The sequence below is a fragment of the Rhinichthys klamathensis genome, unplaced genomic scaffold (genome assembly GCF_029890125.1).
Source record: "Rhinichthys klamathensis goyatoka isolate OS25496 unplaced genomic scaffold, OSU_Roscu_1.1 h1tg000114l_1, whole genome shotgun sequence".
NCBI lineage: Eukaryota > Metazoa > Chordata > Actinopteri > Cypriniformes > Leuciscidae > Rhinichthys > Rhinichthys klamathensis.
Window position 1 is genome coordinate 3516121 of NW_026606651.1, and position 24297 is coordinate 3540417.

A 24297-nucleotide genomic window follows, 5' to 3' on the forward strand; every position below is an offset into this window, starting at 1 on the left:
TTGCACTGAAAATACTACAAAATAGTAAATGTAAACATGGTAGAATGTGTTAAATGGAGCTTAGAATACTTAACTTACCAACTGCCGAAAGCAAATTTCCCAAAAATACTTGCAATGACTTGGCATCAATTGGCTTCCTGGTCAGGTCAATACAATACAAAGTAATATTTTTATTGCAGGATTAACAGAGTTGTATTAGTACGGGTAACATAATTTGTAATTGTTTAATAAAAGAAAAAGAAAAAAACGTCAATTAAAGCGATCTGGTTGTTATATACATGTCACATGAGTTCAACAGCGCTGCAAATGTGTCTATTTACAACGGGATAATTAGAGGTTTTGCCAGCATACAGAATTCAGCACTGAACAAAAAAGTCAGTTTTGAGCGGTGAGGGGAGTCTATCTTAACTGCTTCTGATTGGCCATTGCGTTCAAGAAATCAACACATATGTCTGTGATTGGCTATATCGCTCAACGCTGCAAACATGTTATGAATAGAAATTCTGGCCTGTAAATCGTTTCTATTTTGTTTTAGTAGAGTGAGTGCAACAGCTTTGGAGTCATTGTAATGTTTATATTACTGATTTCGTGTTGAATGGTGGTCGTCTCGCATCCCCCTGGTGCCTGTGAGCCGCAAAACCACCCTTGCAACTTTGGGCCGCCGGCCTAAGTGTTAGGAAGTATCGTGTGATATCAGGTCTCGCGAGGTAATGAATTGCTTTACGGCAAAAAACAGATCTGATAAAATTCTGATAAAATGAGCATCAAACAGAAATAACCCGGCGCCGTATACATGTGGTGTTGGGCGCGCGCAGCTCTTAAAGGGGCCACACCTTATTTCCACTCGTTACAGCGTCCATCCTACTGAACAGGTACCGGTGTACAGGGGGAGGGGATCCGGCCGTGAGTGCGAGCCATCTCTGCGTGAGTGCTATTCAAGACAGTACAAGTACTCCACAGCGACTCTAGGGGTCGCTGTTTGACAAAAACTAATTTCTACTTAGTGCTGCTTTAAACCTGGAGTTTTCGCACTCAGTGAGTGGGTGCGAATTATTTAATACATATTTAATACATAAAATGTATTAAATGAAGCGCTTTTTACTCGCTGGCTGTCTGTTAGGGAGTTGAGATGCTAATGAGCAAATAAGTGCTCCTCTCTCGCCATCTACTGGTTATAATGGTAATTATGTGTCTTTTTTTTTATCTTTAATTTTAAAATAAGTGTTTGTATTTCACCAAGTGTTTGTTTTCGGAGAATATTTGGAGGATGAACAAAAAAATTTTTTTGGTCATCACATTTAAATTGGATAATATTCAGACTTTAAGCTTGAGCTTTAAGTGCTGTGGGTGTTGTCTATCTTGGGCGCCCTCCTCTCACTTTCTTTCTGAGTGTGTGTGTGTGGTCCATCTTGGGTGCCCTCCTCTCACTTTCACTTTCTTTCTGAGAGAGTGTGTGTGTGTGTGTGTGTGTGTGTGTGTGTGTGTGTGTGTGTGTGTGTGTGTGTGTGTGTGTGTGTGTGTGTGTGTGTGTGTGTGTGTGTGTGTGTGTGTGTGTGTGTGTGTGTGTGTGTGTGTGTGTGTGTGTGTGTGTGTGTGTGTGTGTGTGCCGTGGGTGTGTGGGTGTTGTCTATCTTGGGCGCCCTCCTCTAACTTTCTTTCTGAGTGTGTGTGTGTGTGTTGTCCATCTTGGGTGCCCTCCTCTCACTTTCACTTTCTTTCTGAGAGAGTTTGTTGTGTGTGCCGTGGGTGTGTGGGTGTTGTCTATCTTGGGCGCCCTCCTCTCACTTTCTTTCTGAGTGTGTGTGTGTGTTGTCCATCTTGGGTGCCCTCCTCTCACTTTCACTTTCTTTCTGAGAGAGTTTGTTTTGTGTGTGTGGGTGTGTGTGTGTGTGTGTGTGTGGGTGTTGTTTATCTTGAGTTTCATCTCAGTGTGACAGAGGTTAAAACTTAAGACTGTTAGTGCAGTTAGTATGTGTGCAGTTTTTCATGTGTTTAAATGTTGTGTGTGTTTAAGTGTTTCTTTGCTGAATAATAACTCAAGCGGTGTGTGTGCATGAATACCGTGTATGGCCTTTTAAGGATGCTGAGATAGAGGCGATGTAATCCTCTCCGAGGGTCACACGACCCCTTCAGACTTCCTGAGCTCTGACATCATCATAAACACATGCACAGCCTGCCAAGGTCATCACACTACTGCTCAGTAACACACACAGACATCTTTAATAGACACAGCACACTTAGTTTACACTGTAAGATCAGCTTAGTGCAATTGTTGATGTGTCTGTCTTACATTTTATTGTTGGGTTCAGTTTATGAAGCTCATCATTACCATCATTTGAAAAAGGAAGAATTTTAAAGAATATTATACGGGTGTATTTTCTTTCCTGGATGCTTATTGGTCAAAACCGTGTTCCAGTTGCACTAAAATACCCCAAAATTTTAGAACTTATTAACTTTGTTTGTAAGTCAGAAACTAGATCTAGTTCTAATGCAATGTTGAAACTAATCAAAATAATGTTGTAAGGAAAATCCTTTTTCTTTTCTTTTTTATTCTGTTTTATACTCATTTTGTGTCTGACAAATCCTTTTAACATTGACTTATAATATTGCTTAATATTATTACCTTTGTTGGTACTTATTTATCAAAAATTAAAGGGTTCTGGATGATCCATGTTCAAAGCGGTTCTAAATATACACTACCGTTCAAACGTTTGGGGTCAGTCATTTTTTTATGTTTTTGAAAATCTCTAATTCTCACCATGGGTGCATTTATTTGATCAAAAATACAGTAAAAAAAAAAAGTAACATTGTGAAATATTATTACAATTCCGGATTCTTTGATTATTACAATTCCAGATTCTTTGATTAATAGAACGTTTAAAAGAAAAATAAATATTTAGTAAAATTGTAACATTGTCGTTACTGTCACTTTTGATCAATTTAATCGGTTTTTGCTGATTAAAAGTAGTAATTTCTTTTGAAATAACAAACTTTTAAACGGTAGTGTATTCTGTGAAATCTATATGCATATATAAATGCATATATATGCATATAACTATAAATTTGTGATAAGTACTATTAAACATATTGAACATTGAAATCAAGGATTTGAATGTTAATAAATATAATGTCTCTCTCTCGTTCTCTCTTAGCTCCTGAACAGTGTAAGTCACTGTGAAGAGAAATTAGGATTTACACATGAGGAAATCATCATTTGGTAAGTTGAACAGTAGAACTTTCTCTTATTCTGTTCCAGTAGCTGGTCAGTGACAACATCCATCATAGACAACATCCATCATGGAATCTCACAGATGAATGATTTGGTGCACTCTTCTGGTGTTTCTCATTCTGTCTTTGTCGTTTTAGTCTGCGTGTGGCATTGCTGAATGAGGTGAAGGAGGTTCGGGCTGCAGGTTTGAGAGCGCTGAGGTATCTGATCTGTGACAGCAGCATCCTCCAGAAGGTTCTTCAGCTGCAGGTGGATTACCTGATCTCCAGGTGAGCTCGCACACCTGCTTAACTTTCTCAGTGTCTTCACCAAACAGAGACCATGTAGATATCCTACTGCCTTATGTCGTGTTTTTGTCTGAGATTTGTGAAATGATTTGCTCGTCTTTTCATTGTAAGACTAAATTGTGAAAATATTACCATTGGTAAGCTTTAAAGTGCTCAGGTGGGTGAACTTGACTTTCAGCGTGTCCTGGTCAGAATGTTTATCTTCAAACCTGTTGGTTTGTGTTCAGGTGTATTGACATTCAGCAGAGCAATGAGGTGGAGAGAACGCAAGCCCTCAGACTGGTCAGAAAGGTACCACCTCAAACCTCTTAGTCATTTTGACACCGTTGAACTCAGTAGAACCTGTTTATGATTTTGTGCTGGCTGAATTTGATCTCAATCTGTTATTTCTTCCTTTCAGATGATAACAATCAACGCACAGCTCTTCCCCAGCTCTGTGGCGAACTCTCTGATCGCTGTGGGCAACGATGGGCTGCAGGAGAGAGATCGCATGGTTCGAGCCTGCATCGCCATCATTTGTGAACTTGGTGAGTTATTAGTGGCGTTTGTTAAATACTTATTTTAGTGAATGAATAGATGAAAAACATTGTATGAGGGCCTTTGTGTGCACAGCGTACACTGCTGTGGTTCTTAGGCCTGTGTTTCCACCAAAACGCATTGGTGACGCAGCAGGTTTTTTTCCAGTTTTATTTCAGCTTATACGGAATATCCACAGAGCTGTTACTAGTATCTGAATTCGCAAATAGTTTGTTTCTATATAAAAATGTCGACACAATGTAACACACTTGCTCTGGCCCTAGTTTTGGATAAAGAGATGTGCTTGTTGTTGTCGTTTGTTATGGTTGTACAAGCAGGATGTGGCTGTTGGTCGTGTGATATTTGTCCCCCTTGTGATTCTACGACTGGATAAAAATGATTGTGATGACTCATTCTTCAGCTCTCAGCAACCATTAAAAAATTAAATAGATGCTCAGCATCAGGTGTTTTAAAAACGCAGCACTCCCATTGAAAACAATTAGAAAAATGTGCTAGCCTCAGGAAAAAAAAACAGGCTTAATGCCAATTATATTATAGGTTGATATAAAGGTGGGCTGGGGCCCTATGAAATCCGTTTTATTTTTTTTCCATTTAAAGTTTTTCTGAATTCCATTTTTTTGGACTCCCATTTTAATGATTAAATTAAATTTTAATAATCAAAAATAACATGGACATAACAGAAAACAAATAACATCACAACATTTATTTCCATCAAGAGGTGCATAATTTTCTGGTCAAGATCTTGTATTGTCAATGCAAGAGTCCAGCACTCTATAAAGTCTCATCCAGCACATCCCAGAGACTTTCAATGAGTTTAAGCTCTGGACTCAAATGTGCTGATTCATGTGTGAAAATGTCTTTCACAATTTGAGCCTGGTGAATCTTGACATTGTCATCCTTGATGTCATTCCTGGAATGTGTCTTCCTACATGGTTGCTTAAGAAATGAAAATCTACACACTCCATCAAGTGTTAGAAGAACTGTTACCAAACATATAACATGCTAGAATCATAATACTCACTGCAATAATGATCCAATCATAGACTCTTAAGTATTTGCCTATTTAAATCCAAACAGAGTGACTTTTTTTTTTTTGGTCAGGCAGTGTATATCAACAATATATATCTCTGTTGTCATACAGCACTGAAGAACCCAGAGGTGGTGGCCCAGCGGGGGGGTCTGAGCACCATCCTGAAGAACGTCATCGACTGTCAGCTGAGCCGCATCAACGAGGCCCTGATCACCACCATACTGCACCTGCTCAATCACCCGCACACGCGCCAGTTCATCCGCCCGGATGTTGAACTGGAGGTATGCATACATGCAGCGGCATTGTGGCCAGTGCTCATGCTTACGGTAAATTAAATTAAGTAAAAATGTCTAACAGCAGTATATGGGGTTTTTTTTCAGCAAATCCTCGCACCTTACACAGACTTTCACTACAGACACAACCCTGACACAGCTGAGGCACAAATCAAGTGAGCCTTTTTTATTCATTTGATTACTTTTTAAATGATTGATTAAATTGTTAAAGTTTCTTGAATTAATTAGACAATAATAATTTCAGTAGACATCATCAATATCAAACGATATTTAAAGATCATCCATATCTGTATTTATCTCAAATAAATATATAAAAAAATTTCCATAGTATAATTTTTGGTAACACTTTAGTTCTCACTATTAACTAGTTGCTTATTAGCATGCATATTGCTAGGATATTGGCTGTTTATTAGTACTTATAAAGCACATATTAATGCCTTATTCTGCATGACCATATTCTAAATCCCTTAATCCTATCCAATACCTAAACCTAACAACTACCTTACTGACTGTTAATAAGCAGTAATTAAGAGTTTGTTGAGGCAATGGTCGTTGTTAATAGTTAGTTATCTGTGAGAATTAGACCCTAAACTAAACTATGACCTAATTATTATGTTTTTGTGTGTGTTGGTGATGCTATATGATGCTTTTGGGCTTATTTACCTGCAATGCACTGTGATAATGTGCATTTGTAAAATAATAGATCATTGTGCTCCACAGGGAGGACAGAGAAGCACGTTTTTTAGCCAGTAAAATGGCCATTGTTGCAGCGTTTCGTTCTTGGTCAGGTATGAAATCTACTTCATCCATGCGTAAAAAAGAGAAACGCCCAGATTCTGCTCTTCATCCTTTTCTTCTGCTGTTCTCCTGCAGGTATTATAAACCTGTGTAAAGTAGGGAACTCAGGGGTCCAGTCTTTGATAGGCCTGCTCTGTATACCAAACATGGATGTCAGGGTGAGCGTTTTTCTTTTGTTTTCTTCACTTGTTTAGGCTAACATGTCTTAGCTCTATCAACTCTGCTCTATCTTACCAGAAATGCTGGATGAAATAGCTAATATACTTTCCACCAGCATTTTTATTCAATATATACTACCATTCAAAAGTTTGGAATCGTAAGATTTTTTTAAAGAAATAAATACTTTTATTGAGCAAAGATGCATTGTATTGATCAAAAGTGACGGTAAATACATTATTTCATATAAATGCTGTGCATCTGATCTTCCTATTCTTCAAAGAATCCTGACAAAGTTTATCACAGTTTCCACAAAAATATTAAGCAGCACAGCTGTTTTCATCATTGACTATAAGAAATGTTTTTTTCAGTTGCAAATTATCCTATTAGAATGATTTCTGAAGGATCATGTGACGCTGAAGACTGGAGTAATGATGCTGAAAATTCAGCTTTGCATTACAAGATTAAATTACATTTTAACATTTAGTTTAAATTGTAATAATTTTTCACAATATTACTGTTTTTACTGTATTTTTGATTAAATAAATGCAGCCTTTATGAGCATGAGAGACTTGAAAAGACATTTAAAAACAAATATAAACATTTGGGCATACATGGGCATAAAATCGCAATATTTACAGTACATATATTTGAACTGAAACATTATAAAGTGCATTAAATTCCATTTGAGGGATGTGTTGAAGCATTGTTTGCAACTGATTCACTGAAAAGGCCAGTTGGAAAGAATTGATACACAGCAATGAATCAATTTTAAAGCCAGATCTGTCCATTCATGTTTTTGTCTACAGAAAGCCTTATTAGAAGTCATGTATGAGATCTTCAGATTGCCTGTTCCTATAGTGACAGGAGATTTTGAGGAAGCCTTGCACAGTGTGGGTAAGAAACACCTCGATTCATAAACACAAAAATGCCTCCCGGACTGCTGTAAACTCAGAGAAGGTCTTTGGTTTGCAAGTTTCTCTCTCTTTTCATGCTAATGTGTGTGCCATTCAGACCCCAGCCGGTTTCAGGACAGCTGGAGATTATCTGATGGGTTTGTAGCTGCAGAAGCCAAAGTCATTTTGCCTCACAGAGCACGATCCAGGTGAGATATTACACATATTCTGGGAATATTCTGGGTTAAATATTGTATTCATGCTCTTCTGTTTTCCATCATCAGACCAGACCTCATGGACAACTACCTGGCACTTCTGCTGTCTGCCTTCATCAACAGTGGATTACTGGAGGTATATAATCACAAGATCACTGGATGGATCCTTGATTTTCTTTAACTTTAATGTAAGAGATGTGTGATGTTTTTATTGATAATGTTTACTCAGGGTCTGGTGGAGGTCGTGACCAGCAGTGATGATCAGATATCAGTGAGAGCCACTATACTGCTCGGAGAACTTCTGCACATGGTACTACACTACAACACTTTTTACAGTCTAATTATTTATTACTGGGCTTGTATTATATAATATTTCATATTAGACAACTTACTATGTTTTAATAAACTGTACACAAATGTAGCTTTACTTGAAATTAGTGCTGGGCAAGTTAACGCGTTATTATCGCGTTAAAACATTTATTAATTAATGCCGACAATTTTTTTATCGCGCGTTAACGCAGTTTTTTTATTATTATTATTTTGAAAGTCCGTTGCTCACTGGCTCTGAATACACATAGCCCTACAGTCAAACCATGATCACAGGAGGGGTGGGATGTTGGTCAGCCAGCAAATAACCCACCCAAACAAGCAGTGGAGGGGCTTTGGCAGGTTCTCTCAGGTGAACAGAAAGGGAGACAGCGCTCCGCGAGTGAATGACAGGCGCTCTATGGATAGTAACCATGGCAACGGCTTCTGTGCGCTACGCAGCTGTAGTCTTTTTAACTTAAATTAAAATTATACATAACTTTACCTGATAGGCCTGCGTTTAGTTTAGCGGGGATGCTCTGCCATGTGAATTCCCTCCTGTTGATGTCCTGATAACAATTTAGATTCTGGAAACTCACAAACAGCGAGCCGAGGATCAGTCTCTCTTCCAATGATTTGTGCTGCGCGTCGTGTACAAAAAGTTAGATAATTCCACTTCGGCAACGCGCGGGCGCGTGCGTGAGGCGAGCATGACCGCAACAGTTTCACAGGAACGCACCCGCTTGTCGCTGCACCTGTGCTCGACCACTTCACCTCACTCTAGGCTGATTTATAATTCTGTGTCGGACCTACGCGGAGCCTCTACGCTATAGACTACGCGTTGGTTTTCATTATATATCTGCGTCGTTGTCCGCGTTGACGCGCAATTACACATGCAGAGGGAGAGTGTGAAACCCGGGGAGCGGTTCTAGCAATCACAGCGCTTGCGGTACGCGTACGCGCGCTACACAGCTACGGCGTGAGTTCGACGCAGAAGTATAAATTGGGCTTTACCTCTGTTTAATGTAATCTTACGTGGGAAACCATGGCATGCCATGACCAAACCTAAGCTGCTATCAGAGAAGTAACGTTGGTCGACTTATATCTGTAGTACTGATCATGACCCTTTTAGACTGTTTCTGCTGCTCCCTGATACAATATACCTGTTCAGAAAAAGAAAAAGAAAACTGGACTCTTTTTAACAAGCTAGCTAAAAAGTAATGCCCTGGCAGTGGCAAATAGCTTTGTTTAAATATTTGATTTGATTACATTAATGTTTAGGTTGAGATTTACAAGAAATATTTTATTGTGTAAAGGGAATACTGGTGGTATAAAAGCACCTTATTTGTTTATGCAAACCTGCAAGTTGCAAGTTTTTGCAAACCACATGTTATTGCACTTTTGTAGCAGTACATTTAAATCAAAAGTGCGCAATACAGTACTTTAGAATTCATTATTCAATTTTGCACGTAACAATGCGATTAATCGCGATTAATCGCAAGAAAATCATGCGATTAATCGCGATTAAATTTTTTAATCGTTGCCCAGCACTACTTGAAATATATGTAATATTGTTATTTTATTTTATGTTATATGTTTTTTTAGTTCACATTTTGGTGACGCTATTGAACAAAATCTATTAATTTCCCCTATGGCAGCAGTGTTGTTATTGTTACCTAAAACAAACAATATTAAAAATTAGTTTTTGGTAGTGGAAATAAAGCTGAAAAACAAATATAAATAGATTTTTATAACTAACTGAAAAAAAGTTGAAGTACTAAAATGACTAAAACTGAACTAAAAATAAATTAAAGCTAAGTAGAATTTTTTTTAATGAATACAAATTGAATACAAATAAATACCAAAATTTAAATTAAAAAAATTTAAAAGCTTATTCAAAATAGTAAAAATAATACTATAAAAGTATATAAATAATACTAAAATAACACTATGGCAGTGAAAGGGAAAAAGACTTCTTAGATAAACCTTTAATATATATAAACCGGAAATAAATTTAGACTCATTGTGAAATTGAGATTTTGGGTGTCAAAATGTGCTTAATTGTCATGATAATAACAATGCAAATAATTTTCTAATGATCCTAAAGCTTCTTTCTTAGATGAACTTTTGATTATAAATTAAAATGGATTATGTAAAAAAACAAAAGGGAAAGTTGTCTGATGATGCAACATAGTCACTGAACTGTTATTTAGTGAACCATTTGTTTTACATTTTGTTTTACATTGTGATTTGAAATGTATATAATGTTACAGTTTGTAAAAAAATATATATTTTCTTGCATTCTTTCCATTTAACGAATGTAAATATTACACACATTTGGACTGCCGTTTAATTTTCCTTTTAGCCTTTATTTTTCAACCTAAAATGCTTTGTTCACCTTCATCTTCATCTTGACTCTTCTCTCTTCCAGGCCAACACGATTCTTCCTCACTCTCATAGTCATCATTTGCACTGTCTGCCCACGCTAATCAACCTGGCTGCTTCCTTTGACATCACTCAGGAGAAACGGCTGTGAGTGCAACAATGCAAACACACACTCAAACAATAATCCACAAGCATTCTCTGTTAGTTTTTGCTTCTGAATCTTGTTTTCTCCAGGCGTGCCAGTGCAGCCGTGAACCACCTGAAGCGATTCCACGAAAAGAAACGACGTGGCCCCAAACCTTACAGTCTTTACCTGGATCACATCCTGCACAGGACGTCCCCCTCCATTCACAAGAGAGACCAGCACCAGCGTCCGCACAAGGACATCTATATTATAAAGGTACACACACTATATCATTGCTGTGCCTGCTGAATGTCAATAGACCTGTCAAATAAATGTCTGGATCAATTCACCCCAAAATCAAAAGAAAGTTATAAGAAATTAAATTTTGCTTAATGAAAATAGTGCCTACTTTTAGAACCATCAAAGTGCCCCTATTATGCTTTATATATACAGTATGTATGAATTTAGTACATTAACTTTTAATTACATGAATACTAATCACCATTGAAAATAATTGGAAAACGGAAAAGTAAAACGTTCAGATGCATTATGGTATGAAGAATTTGGGGGTCAAAATGTGCTTAACTGACAACTAACAAAAAATTATGATCCTTATGATAGGCTTAATTTCTTTATGCAAAATGTTTTTTTTTGGGGGGGGGGGGGGGTGTTGGAGTGACTTTGACATGGTTTTATGAAATTCACACAATGTATATATAGATTAATATAATAAGATACTTTAACAGAACACTGTTTGTGTTGTGTAGGACACTGAAGAAGCACTGATGATGAACTTGAGGGACAGTCAGATCCTCAATCACAAACAGAACCTGGACTGGAACTGGGTTCTGATCATCACTATACTGAAGGTAAAACCTAACGCCATACTGTATACTATCTACTACCTACTAATTTTGAAAAATAGTATGTGAAACCATTATGATAAACAAACAATTGATTATTTTTCACAATGTAGAATGCTGTTGTTACTAAACTGCATTTTTAATTCAGGAAGTTACTTTCAATTATTCCTTAAATAGTACATATTTTGCATATTCAATCTGTAAAATGTATCAGCTTTTTAGCAATTCAATCAAATAGTCACATGCTGTGTTTGTGTTTATCTAATAATTGCATAAATTGCATCAAGTATGATAGTGTGCTGTAGTGTGCTATATATGGTCACACTTTTAAATGTCAGAATATCAGCATTAGATAATAAGTGGCATTTAAAAAATAATAGAAATGTTTCTTGAGCAGCAAATCAGCATATTAGAATGATTTCTGACTGGAGTAATGATGCTGCAAATTCAGTTTTGCATCACAGGAATAAATTACATATCAAAATATATACAAATACAAAACAGTTATTTTAAATTGTAATAATATTTCACAATATTGCTGTTCTTACTGTATCTTTGATCAAATAAATGCAGCTTTGGTGAGCATAAGAGGCTTCTTTAAAAAAACGTTACAAAATCTTACTTTGTGTGTTGTTGTTTTTCTTTTCTAGTGGCCGAACGTGAATCTCAGAAACAACAAGGATGAGCAGATGCACAAGTAAGACCAGTGTGTGTTGTGACCTGTCAGTTACACTAGTGTTAATTTCGTTAACGAAAACTAAACGAAAATATTTTCGTCAACGCACATTTTTCACCGAACGAAAACTAGACGAGACGAGACTAAAATCCCCACTAATAAACAATAACTGGGAGTAAATCAGAAATAATTTTCGTAGACTAATAAAGACGAGACGAAAATGCAGTTCGGTAAATAAAAGACTGGGCTAAAATCAATGGACATTTTAGTTCACGAACAAAGACGAGACGAAAATTACATATTATTATATGATATGGTTTTGTCAAATCCTGTCTCCTCCTCCGCCTCCTCCTCGTCAGCTCTTCCGCCACACACCCACTTTCAAACCTGGAGCGGGCGGGCCGGGCACAGAGTAGCCTACACAACACATGGAGCAGACAGGAGCTGGATTCACGGCGAGGCGGCGACAGGTTAAAAGTAAAACATGCTTTGCACGGGGCTCGGGAGAAAGAGGAGACGTGATATATGGACACATTTTCGCTTCATTGAAGTGGAGAACAAAACCAAATGCTTGATTTTAGTCGAAGGGAAGGAATGTGGCCACATGGTGGAAAAAACACAACAAACCTGAAGAGACATGTCGCAGTTCACCACAAAGACATTTAGCAGAACTTAGCAGTATTCTATGTGAACTAGCTTTAAACAGCCAGCACTTGTGTTAAGTTCATAAGACACTTTATTTTATTTATTTGTTTCCTTTGTCAGGTGTAGGCTATTTTATTTGTTTTAATGCAAGCATTTGTGTTTGTGTCTTTGAACCTTAATGTTCAAAATAAATATGCAAATATTGTCAGAACATCTTCCATGTCTGCATGTGTTCCTTAAAATTGTGTTTTTTTATCAAAAAGATGAGAGAAAATGTTGAAATGTGAAATAATTTTAGGAAATGTTAAATATTATCTGCTGACAAAAAAAGTAAAAGGTTAAAATGATGTCCTGACTAAAACTAGACTAAAATGTTGACAGTTTTTGTTGACTAAAACTAAACGAATAAAATTATGTTTTCTTGGACTAAAATAAAGACTAAAATGCTCGACTTATAGTCGACTAAAACTAGACTAAATAAAAATCGGATGATGTCGACTAAATGTGATAAAAACTAACAAGCGATGCTGAAACTGGACTAAAACTGAAACTAAATTTAAAAATGGCTGGTAAAATTAACACTAAGTTACACATCGTGACATCAGACATGTGCTCCATTGTCTGGCTAAGCACTAACCTCAAACTACATCCCTAACGTATGTGTGTGTTTGTGTGTAGGTTTGTAAGGCGTTTGCTGTATTTCTATAAGCCCAGCAGTAAGCTGTACTCCGCTCTGGAGCTGGATCACGCCAAAGCCAGACAGCTGACGGTAGCAGGCTGCCAGTTCAACCAGTTCCTCTTGGATTCGGATGAGGTGAGAAGGCAAACAATTAAGACCCCTGAACCTTTGTTAAAATACTCTATAAGCAGCACAGTAGCAGTTAGGCCTGCACCATTAATGAAAATAACATGTTCAGTGTCTCGGAGCATCTCGGTTCACAGTACATGCTGCTCCACACAAACTCAACTCTACATCTGCTCGGTTTTATTTGGGAATGTGCATTTGGGAACGCAACATTCGTTAACCATCTTTTCAAACTGGTAATGTCAAGTGCTCATCAACAAAAGAGAAGCTTTATGGGCTCCCTGCGGTGTTCCAAGTCAGAAAATAAAGAAATTAAGAGTTTTGTAATTTTACAGTTGTAATGTAAAATTTAATTATTATTATAATTTGCTTAACCCTCTGGGGTTCTTCGGGTCAAAAATGACCCGAAGCGTTTAAATAAAAAAATGTAAAAAATCGTAGCTTCATCGGAATGGTCCAAAACTTGGTGACTTTTTTGGTACTTGGTATATGAACACCCAAAAAAATTGGGGACAGGATTTGAAAAGTCTAAGTGGTCGTAAAAAAAATAGTCACACTCAGGACCTTCGGGTCAAAAATGACCCCCATAGGAAATGAATGGGAAATTGGCAAAAATATGAAAATACAGAGTTTTTTTGTGCATACAATCTACAAAACAGACAGGATGCAGAAAAAAAGCACACAACAGTGAAGGGGTGAATCTCTTAAAACAATTGGTGACAAAATGCTTTCCATTTGTTCTCTTTATAATGCAATGTTCAGGTTTGAATGTATTATAAAGTAAAACTGCCACTTCAAATTACCATTTAAACCAACCAAAATTTTTTTTTTTTTTTTTTTAATTTAAAAAAATGACAAAAATAGTCTTTGAGCATCTGTTATTATATATTCAAATCAACAACCTGAAAAAAATTAAACAATATGTGAAAAAATCACTAGAGTGTTTCTACCATAGGTTTCTACAGAGAGCTGTAAATCCACTAGTGGTAAAAATGTGCTATTGCGTGGTAAAAATGCTCAGTGTGTCCACCAGATGGCTCCGATCTCATTTCAAAAATTGCTTTCATGAGGCCTAGACTTGACTCTAAAATGAAATACAGCTTTAATAAAAAATTTTTTTTAATATATATATATATATACATTTTCTATTATATTCAATGGGAAAAAATGGGTCTTAATTATTGCATAAATATTAATTATAAATCATAAAATTATCTCAAAACACCAAAAAAGAAAAGAAAAAATATTATTGAACAAAACTATATTTCATTGATTTTACTCAAATAAAATGTATCTTAATGCCGCCCTCCGGGTCATTTTTGACCCGAAGGTCCTGAGTGTGAGTCTAAAATGAAGAACCCCAGAGGGTTAAATACTCAGTTTTGTTATTTTACAATCAAGTAATACAATAGTAATATTTCTTATTGTTTTTATTTGGTAATTTGTATATTTTCTATTTAGTAACAATAGTAATTGTATTAAATATTATTATTTTATTGCCATATGGATATATAATCAACATTTTCACCAAATTGTGCAGCCCTACAATCAAGCACAAGCAAACTTGTTGTTTTTAAATCACAATTTTTATCAGAAAAATCACAATTTGTTTTTTTCCCCCAAAAATCATGCAGACCTAGTAGCAGTTAACTTGGTTTGTTGTCTTCTGTTTTTTTTTGTAGGATGGTCAGATGTATTTAGAGGAGTTAGTGAAGGATATCGTCCAGTGGCTCACATCCTCTACTGGGCTTAAACCTGAACGCAGTCTCCATAGCAATGGTCTTCTTAGCACTCTCAGTCAGCACTACTTCCTGTTTCTGGGTACTCTGTCTTCACAGCCAAACGGTGTCAAAATTCTGGAGAAATGTGGTGCATTTCAGTGGTGAGAACACACAATTTTTAATTTTTCAGTGTCCTAATAAACTTTATTATTCTGGCTATATGAAAAAGTGAAAGTACCGTGGCGGTACCATATACAGTGGTGTAATGAATGGAACATTAAAATATACAGTTTCAAGGTGCTGAATTATTACGTTTTTATCCAAAGCGACTTACATTGCATTTTCAAGGTACACATTTTAAATTCTTACCACTTCTTGTTTTCCCTGGGAATTGAACCCATGACCTTTGCGTTGCAAGCGCCAACGCTCTACACTGTTTGAGCTCCAGGAAAGCTATGAACACAGATCATATACACCAGTCCTTGTTACTCCAGGATACTTTAGTTTTTTTGGTTACTCCATTTAACTGTGGTATTACCATAGTACCATGTTCTGGAAAGTAAACATACCTTACAAAAATGTAGTGCTCCAGCAAACCTTGAACATTACTGAAAATTTACCACAAATAAACTGCAAATATTTGCACAAAAAAAAGTATTTCTAGTCATGTTAATACTATGATGTATTGGAAGCAGTGTGATTAACTATGTTTGTTTTTGATCTGTTTGGTCCAGTTTGTTGAACTTGTGCTCGATGAAAAACCAGGATCACCTGCTGAAACTAACGGTCTCCACTCTGGACTACAGCAGAGACGGACTCGCTCGAGTCATTCTGTCCAAGATCCTCACGGCGGCCACTGACGTAAGATCGCGCTCATGGCATTTCTGTGTTCTGAGCTGGGTTATTATACTTTTCTAAAACCATAAAAAAAACTGTTTAGTTATTTGAAGGTAAACGTTAACTGAAATAAAAATCAAATATAAAAAAAAAAACCTTGTTTTATTTCAGCTTTTCTCATTTTTGTTTAGTTTAACTTGAACTAAAAAGTTCATCCTAACCCCCCCCCCCCCCCAACAACAAACTATATAGACATTTAAAAAATTAAAAACTAATACAAATCACAAAACACAACAAAATTCCTGAAAGTTTGCTTGTTGTTGTAAATCCTTCTCTTGACCCCTGAGGGCCCTCTAGTTAACTTTTGTGTTTAGTTGCAAACATTAAGTTCATGAATTTACTTTTTACACCTTTCCCTCATTTCATCCTGTTCTACATCAATATCATATTAAAGCTGCAGTCCGGCATTTTTCCTCTTTGTCGCCATCTCTGTTCGAAATCTGCAATTGCAGTCATTCGCGGAATTATCAACTTTACGTGGGTTGTAGTTCAACACCCTCGACACGGCACAGCGCGGATGAACACAGTGTTTGAGGAGAGTGTGCAGCTGTCAGTCACCGCGCCGATGTGGATATTGTCATTCAGAATCACAGATTATTCTTTTTGGAAGTATGACCAACATAAGAATTTTCACCGGGAAATGTCATCTGAACTAGTAAGAAACATTCACTTTTGTTCTGGTTCTGACATTGCAGTAAATCGCGCTGATTAAATCTAACAATTGCTTATAAGTTATCATTTCACGCAAAACCGTGCAAAGTAGCTATACTATGTTCTCTAATTGTTAATGTTAACAACGTCAGCAAGCATTGCGTGACTACATCATGTAACGTCCTTCCGATATTATCCTTGTTTTCGCATGGGTCCGGTTGCAGTCTCTTTTTTTCTGTAGCCACTCCAAAGTCCGAACGAAGTCTTTTGCATGTTACAGCGGGTGAGTCTCTAGTTGTCACTGATGATGATCGTCGTTTGAACCTTTCTGGATCCGCCATCAAATTGATAAGTTTAATTATATCAAGTGCTGTGAGAAAAGGCTATAAATCTCTACCTCCAACATCCTCACACGCAATATAGCTTATACTAGCCGAGACTCCTTCTTTATGTGTACAGATGTGACGTAATGACGCAAAGACATGCTCGAATCTCCCGCGGAAATCCACCAGTACCACTAAAATTAAAAACATTATTACAAGCTTACCGTTTTGCATCGAGCTAAGGCAAGCAGATAGTTTTGAACACTGGCTGGTTATGTATTTTATCAAATATGTATTTTGGATAATTTTTAACCCAAAAAAAGCTACGGACAGCAGCTTTAAGTATTGCCGTTACTTTCCAAACACATAGCATTCAAACATCTTTATATGGCATTGCCTCAAATAACATTTCTTTTAAACTGGTAAATAAATAGCAATCAAAACAACAATGTAAAGATGTTTTATTGATTCTAATCTAATAGTAATGTTAAATAATGAAACAAACAAGATTTGTTTAATATTTGATATATGGCAGATAACTGTTATATCCATCCTCCTATACGATTCTTGTTAAACCTGATTGTATTTTTGAATTCAGATTGACTGATTCTCCCTGTATGTCCTGCTACAGAACTGCCGCCTGTACGCCACCAAACACCTGCGTGTGCTTCTGCGCGCTAATGTTGAGTTCTTCAGTAACTGGGGGATGGAGTTGCTAGTCACACAGCTGCATGACCACAACAAAACTGTCTCCATTGAGGCGCTGGACGTCCTGGACGAAGCTTGTGAAGACAAGGTAATCAGCATCACGGTTACAGGAAATTGATGCAATTAGGTAATGATCTGCTAAGTATTAAATCATGTAAAACTGTATTTTGACATTATAAAGTGTTACCCAGGATGCTGATTGGTTTGTATTAGTTTAAAGTGTTTCTTACAGCAACTCTTATGCTCTTTATTTCTGATGTGTTGTGATCACTCCAGGCCAACCTGCACGCGCTGATCCACATGAAACCTGCTCTGTCTCACCTGGGAGAGAAAGGCCTTCTGCTGCTGTTGAGGTATAACACTCTTGGTTTTTAGTTACTGTATGCTTACTACTTAACTATATATCGCTTAAAGGGATAGTTCACCCAAAAATACATGTAATCCACAGCCTCTGCGAACAGTCCTTAGCGCATTGACGACAGTCTGAAGCACTTCCTGCAGCATAATGACGCTCAAATATTGGGAATCTGTGAAAAGTGAATCTTCCCATTGAGATCGCACAAGCAAACATAATCTTATTTTTTATATTTGTTGCAACATTCTATAGGGGGTGGCAAGTAAGCACTAGCCTGGGAAAACCCAGACAACTTCCGGCAAATTTAGATTTGCTCTGAAAGTTAGTCTGGCAAAGAGCTCATTCAAGCCCATTTCCAATCCGCCGAAATCGAGGCACCAATCAGAAACGTTGGGGCGGGCTTTACACGATGACGACAGCGCTGGGATTTTGAAGCAGATTTTAGCCTACATTACAAAGATGGATGCCGCCGTCGAACATCACTCGTTCGAATCAGCTATCGCGTCTGTTTTAAGCGATTTGAACGTTTCCTTTTTGTTAAAAACCGAGCAAAGAACAACACTCGGAGATGTTTCTCCGCCGCTCTGCATACGTCATCTCCTTCATCGCTCTGATTGGGTTTAGGTCTATCCGCGACGTCCATTGGTGACGCCCCTCTGGAAATGATTTGTCTATGACGCTTTGCCAGACCATAACTCAGTTACAACTGACAATGGTCTGGTTTTAACCAGGCTAAGTAAGCACTATTTTGCTGAAAAATACAACACATGTTTCCTCCCTTTCTGTTGTAAACAAACACCGCGTCAGCTCACGTGTGAGTTTGTTCCCGCACATATGTCACACAGGAAGATCTCACACCAGACGGCCATTAACACGCTCAGGCTGTCAAGTCAAGTCACGTTTATTTCTATAGCGCTTTTAACAATACAGATTGTTTCAAAGCAGCTTTACAGTGATAACAAGGTTGTTTTGGCTGTACAGGTAATAATGTTGTAAATAATATTCAGTTTCTTGCACAGACAGATCGTTTCCCTTCTTGTGTTAAATTACACGTGTTAAATTTGTTTTGCCTGTATAAGGTTTTTTTTTTTTTTTTGGCTCTCAGAGTGACGGTAGCCATTGACTTGCATGACAGTTTCAGATAAAAATCTTCTTCACTGTTCTAATTTTTGGGTGAACTATCCCTTTAAAAAGAAATCTTATTTATTTTAAACCATATGCACCAACATCTTTTAGCTATCTTAAGGTTTCCCTGGTTTCATGATAAAATTAGGGCCCAAAATAAGCAGTACTACGTCTATGCAATATTTAAGTTTTTTTCGGGTTGAATTCCCAGAATTAACAATTTTGTCATATGCAAATATATAATTATCATTTTAGTCATAACACATTTCAATAGATTATTGAAATTAATACATTTTTAGTTCATCATAATTTAATTTCAAATGTATCTTGGTGTATATGTATCTTCAAATCTTCAAATTGCTTGGAGTTACTTAGATATTTGATAAAAAAGATAAATGGCCTATTTTCACATTTCCTTTCACATTTTAATGCAACTTACCTTTTAAATAAAATATGGATACAGTATGCAAATATGTTTTATTGGTGCTGCAATAAGGCAAGGCAGGCAAGTTTATTTATATAGCACATTTCACACACTATGGCAATTCAAAGTGCTTTACAGAGAGGAATTAAAGTAATCACAAAATAAAAGCAAGGAAAATTAAAACACACAAGAGATATATGAAACGGTTATAAAATTAATTAAAAGATGAAACATAGATAAACTTCTCATATTTTTCAGTTTTACTCTGAGATTTTCCCATGGTGATTACTAACTTAACCTAACCCTTTATCTAATATATTTATCTAACCCTAAACTAATTTATCATTTATCACAATAATCTAACCCTAACCCTTGATTGTTTATTATACAAAGAATGCAAATAGTTTTTAGTAAAAGTCCATGAGGTTTTTATTTTAAAACAAATTTACCATCAGAGAGCTATATCATTTACTAATCAACAAATATCCAGTTATGCCATTTATTTATATCATTTTTTTTATTTAATGATGTTTAGCCAAGTTAACAGTCATATGTAAAGACAATGTCTAAATCTGTCAACTGTGTAAAATTGAATATTTAAATAATGTCATAAGCTGTTGTACTCCTCATTTGTAAGTTGTTTGGTAAATGAATAAATGTTTCTGTTCTCTGTAGGTTCCTGTCCATCCCAAAGGGCTTCTCTTACCTCAACGAAAGAGGCTACGTCAACAAACAGCTTGATAAATGGCAGAAGGTGAAAGCAGCAAACCAATAACTCTCTCTCAGTCCTTTATTTCACGCCTGTGTGTGTTTGTTCCTCTTGAATGCAAATGTGTTAAGCCGTGTGTGTTTATGCAGGAGTATAATCTGAAGTATGTGGACATGATAGAAGAGCAGTTGAATGAAGCTCTCACAACATATCGCAAACCTGTCGACGGAGACAACTACGTCCGGCGCAGCAACCAAAGGTCTAAGCACTGCTCATCTCTTGTAAATGAAGAAATCAGTTTTTAATATCCTATCAAATGACCATTACTATTATTGCACATACTTGGTTAGTGAGTTGAACAAGTTCCTGATGTTAGGTATGATTTAGTAGTGTTATTGTAAACTAAAACTATAAAAAATAGTTTTCAGTAATAGAAAAAACGTTAAAATAAAATATAAATATTAGATTAAAAACTTGTAAATAATAACTTGTTACCTTGTAAATATGTTTAAGTTCTAATAAAGCTAGATCGATATAAAAAATAAAAATGCAGGCAACAGCACAAAACTTAATTACTAAAACTAAAGAAAAGAAAATTAAAAAAATGTAATTTTGAAAAATGAAAAATGACAAATAAAAACAGGAACACTTTACAATAAGGTCCCATTAGTAAACGTTATTTATTGTAAAAACAATGACCAGTGCATTGTTACAGTATTAATTCATCTATGTTAACATTAATAATAATAAAAAAAACTGTTGATTGTTAGATCAGGTTCATTAAATAATATTAACACATACATCTTTTGATTTTAATAATGTGTTAGTAAATTAATATTAACTATGATTAATAAATGCTTTGGAAGTATTTTTAATTGTTAGTTCATGTCAACTAATATTAACAAATGGAACCTTATTGTGAAGTGTTACCATTAAAAGCTTATTCAAACTATGAATAAATACTATAATAGTATATAAATAATACTAAAGTAACACTGTTATGAATATGAAGCATACTCTTTCTTTTTACCTGCTCTCTCGCTCTCATGTTGTAGGTTACAGAGGCCAAATGTCTTTCTCCCTGTGCATTTATATGGGCAGTTGGTCCATGATAAAACCGGCTGCCTGCTGCTGGAAGCTCAGGTACCTGATTATGCACACACTGCTTGCTGTCACTGCATAGCTTCGTATGTTTTCGTGCATTTATTCGTGTGTATTTGTTAGGGTGTTATCCCGGATCTTAGTTACACAGTCCGATCTCCAGTTTTGGATAAATGGGAAGGTGTTAAACTGCTGAAGGCGGCGCTATGGGCTCTGGTCAGTGATGGTTTTGACTTACTGTATGTGTTGAGTAGTCCTTAAATGTCTCTTGTTTCATTATATGTGGTGTTTATGGTTTTAATGGTTAACATTTGAAATGTTCCAGGGCAACATTGGCAGCTCAAACTGGGGTCTGAACCTCCTACAGGAGGAGAATGTGTTTCCAGATATTATTGCTCTGGCTCAGCACTGTGAGGTTCTGTCCATACGTGGGTAAGTCTGCCTAATATAGGAATATAAACTTAGTTATTCACAACTTAATGCGCATGAACGCCATCTGTTGGAAACCAAGAGTTTGATGCGTAACATGGTCATATCCAATATATATTCATACTGTACAAGTTAAGGCCCATTCACACCAAGGGCGATACAGTAACTATAACATAAACGATAAAGATATAGTTATAGTAATTGTTCTAATTCTATGAGAATAGGGAAGTCCACACCCGACTATAACAGCAGAGAGAAACAATATTTTTGATCACTTTCACAATGATTTTTTTTCCAGCTGATGAACTATTAATAGATTGACAGCCAATCAGAATCCACCTGACTTTAAAGAGCTTAAGCACTTGAAAACATCTGCAGCGCATGCATTTAAAATAAACAGAACGATATTGAGCAATGGTGTGGACGCTAATATAGTTATCGTTATAGTTCTAGTTGGTTTGAACGGACCTGTAGACCCAATCTTTTAATGTCATGACCAGCAAAAAAGTAGGCCTGGAAGTTTGACCAATGTTTACATGCAGTTTGGGGTCAGTAAGGTTTCTTTTAAAGAAATGTATTCTTTTATTTGTCATAGTCATAGATGCATTCAATTAAACAAAAGTGACAGTAAAGACATTTAAAATGCCTTTTTGATCTATCTATTCATCAAGGTGTCCACGAAATAATGAAAGCAGCACAACTGTTTTCAACATTGAAAATAAAAAATGTTTCTTGAGTTGCAAATCAGCATATTAGAATGATTTCTGCAGGAACATGTGACACTTAAGACTGGAGTAATGATGCTGAAAATTCAGCTTTACATCAGGAATAAATTACGTCTAAAATATAGTAAAATAGAAAACAGTTAGTTTAAATTGTAATATTTCACAATATGTTTTTGATCAAATAATGGAGTCTTGGTGAGCAGAAGTGACGACTTTTAAAAACATTTTAAAACTCTTGCTGACCCCAAACTTGTGAATGGTAGTGTAGAATATATTTTCATATTTTACAAATTCCTGAACCGTCCTCTTATTTTCTTAACACTCTTAATGTCTTTTTTGTTTTTCCAAAGTGTTTCCACTTTGGCTCTGGACAATAAACGATTAACTGAAATAATAATAGTGTAAAAATAATTAACTCTTTCCCCTCCATTGATAATTTTCAATCATTTATGGGGGGCGCTATGACACATCTTCTAAAAGAGTACGTCATCTCTGAATCAAAACATAGGCTAAAAAGGAGCAGAAACAAGCGATAAAGGCATTGCTTATGCACGTTTTAGTATTTGAATTTTTTTTTTATGAAATTTATCCACATTCAAGTGTTGATAAAAAAAAGGCATGAAGCTAGAATAAAACAATTAATTTTGTTTAAAAGCAGGGGCTCTGTTCTTTCTTTTGATGTATTGCATGTTCAGATATTCCATGACATTTTTGTGAAAATTATTACAAATGCTGGTGTGGAAAAAAGTGAATAACCTTTTAGCATATGTCCAGTAAGTAACCAACAGCTCTGTGTGTGCAGTACTTGTGTGTATGTGCTGGGCGTGATCAGCCGGACACGGCAGGGCAGTGATGTGCTGAAGGCTTTGGGATGGGACTCGGTACGGCACAGCCGCAGGCAGCAGTGGCCCGTCGTCCCAGATGAAGTGGACGCTCCGCTGCCCAGCGAACTGTCTTCTGTGCCCAGCACACTTAGCCTCAACTCCGAGTCCACCAGCTCACGCCACAACAGCGAAAGCGAAAGTCAACCCAGTGAGTCAACATGTCAAAATGTTTTCTTAAAGGGATAGTTCACCCAAAAATGTAAGATCTGTCATCATTTACTCACCCTTGTAGACAAATTCATCTTCGGAACACAAATTAAGATATTTTGATGAAATCAAACGTGCCGCGTAACATGAGAATGAACCTCATTGGTTTTCGCATGTCAAGTTGAACGTGCTTGAGCTTCCGTTTACCACAACTGATGTGTGAGTTGTTGAATGTTTATATGTGAATAAAAGCCTTAAAGGGATAGTTCACTTTGAAATAAATTTTTGGTATGTTTTAGCTTACCTCAAGGGCATCCAAGATGTAGGTGTCTTTGTTTCCGCAGTAGTTTCAATTTTGATATTTTTAGGTCAAACCGTTCTTGTCTGTCAGTCATATAATGCAGGTCTATGGTCACCACCTCAAAGAGCATGCACAGAGAAGTCCAAATTAAACATGATTTAATGACTCGTAAATGTAAGTACACATTGATGGCCTAAGACACGAAACGAGCGGTTTGTGTGAGAAAACGAACAGTATTTATATCGTTTTTACCTCTTGTAACCACAGCCACGTCCAAGTGATCTGAGGGCGCCGGCGCTTCGGTCTTTTCCAGCAAGCGCCGGAAGTGATCTCTCGCGCGTGTATGTCACTCATACAATTTTTTTTATTTTTTATTTTTTTTATTGTTTTCTTTTACGACGGTTTAAACATCCCGGATAAGCGCAAATTAGTACCATTTTAATTAGCCGTCTTACCTACAATCTCTGTTCTGTGTTAACAATGAGTGGCGTACACGCGCGAGAGATCACTTCCGCCGCTTGCGCAGACCGAAGCGCCCGCGCCCTCAGATCA

The 24297-nt window shown here is 36.6% G+C and overlaps 1 protein-coding gene across 1 annotated transcript in view; it reads left to right on the forward strand.

Annotated features, from left to right (window-relative positions):
* rictora (RPTOR independent companion of MTOR, complex 2 a) overlaps window positions 1–24297 on the forward strand; it is a 39307-nt gene that overhangs the window by 1286 nt on the left and 13724 nt on the right. The window contains exons 4-30 of the mRNA XM_056254820.1: window positions 3153–3217; window positions 3367–3498; window positions 3744–3807; window positions 3917–4043; window positions 5195–5364; window positions 5464–5531; window positions 6097–6164; window positions 6250–6332; window positions 7140–7227; window positions 7345–7435; window positions 7511–7577; window positions 7671–7751; window positions 10179–10279; window positions 10367–10532; window positions 11024–11125; window positions 11770–11816; window positions 13119–13254; window positions 14928–15127; window positions 15701–15827; window positions 17469–17633; window positions 17822–17898; window positions 20125–20203; window positions 20308–20417; window positions 21214–21301; window positions 21383–21475; window positions 21585–21691; window positions 23216–23445. Of these exons, the coding sequence (XP_056110795.1) occupies window positions 3153–3217; window positions 3367–3498; window positions 3744–3807; window positions 3917–4043; window positions 5195–5364; window positions 5464–5531; window positions 6097–6164; window positions 6250–6332; window positions 7140–7227; window positions 7345–7435; window positions 7511–7577; window positions 7671–7751; window positions 10179–10279; window positions 10367–10532; window positions 11024–11125; window positions 11770–11816; window positions 13119–13254; window positions 14928–15127; window positions 15701–15827; window positions 17469–17633; window positions 17822–17898; window positions 20125–20203; window positions 20308–20417; window positions 21214–21301; window positions 21383–21475; window positions 21585–21691; window positions 23216–23445 (2932 nt within the window). The remainder of the gene's footprint in view (window positions 1–3152; window positions 3218–3366; window positions 3499–3743; window positions 3808–3916; window positions 4044–5194; window positions 5365–5463; window positions 5532–6096; window positions 6165–6249; window positions 6333–7139; window positions 7228–7344; window positions 7436–7510; window positions 7578–7670; window positions 7752–10178; window positions 10280–10366; window positions 10533–11023; window positions 11126–11769; window positions 11817–13118; window positions 13255–14927; window positions 15128–15700; window positions 15828–17468; window positions 17634–17821; window positions 17899–20124; window positions 20204–20307; window positions 20418–21213; window positions 21302–21382; window positions 21476–21584; window positions 21692–23215; window positions 23446–24297) is intronic.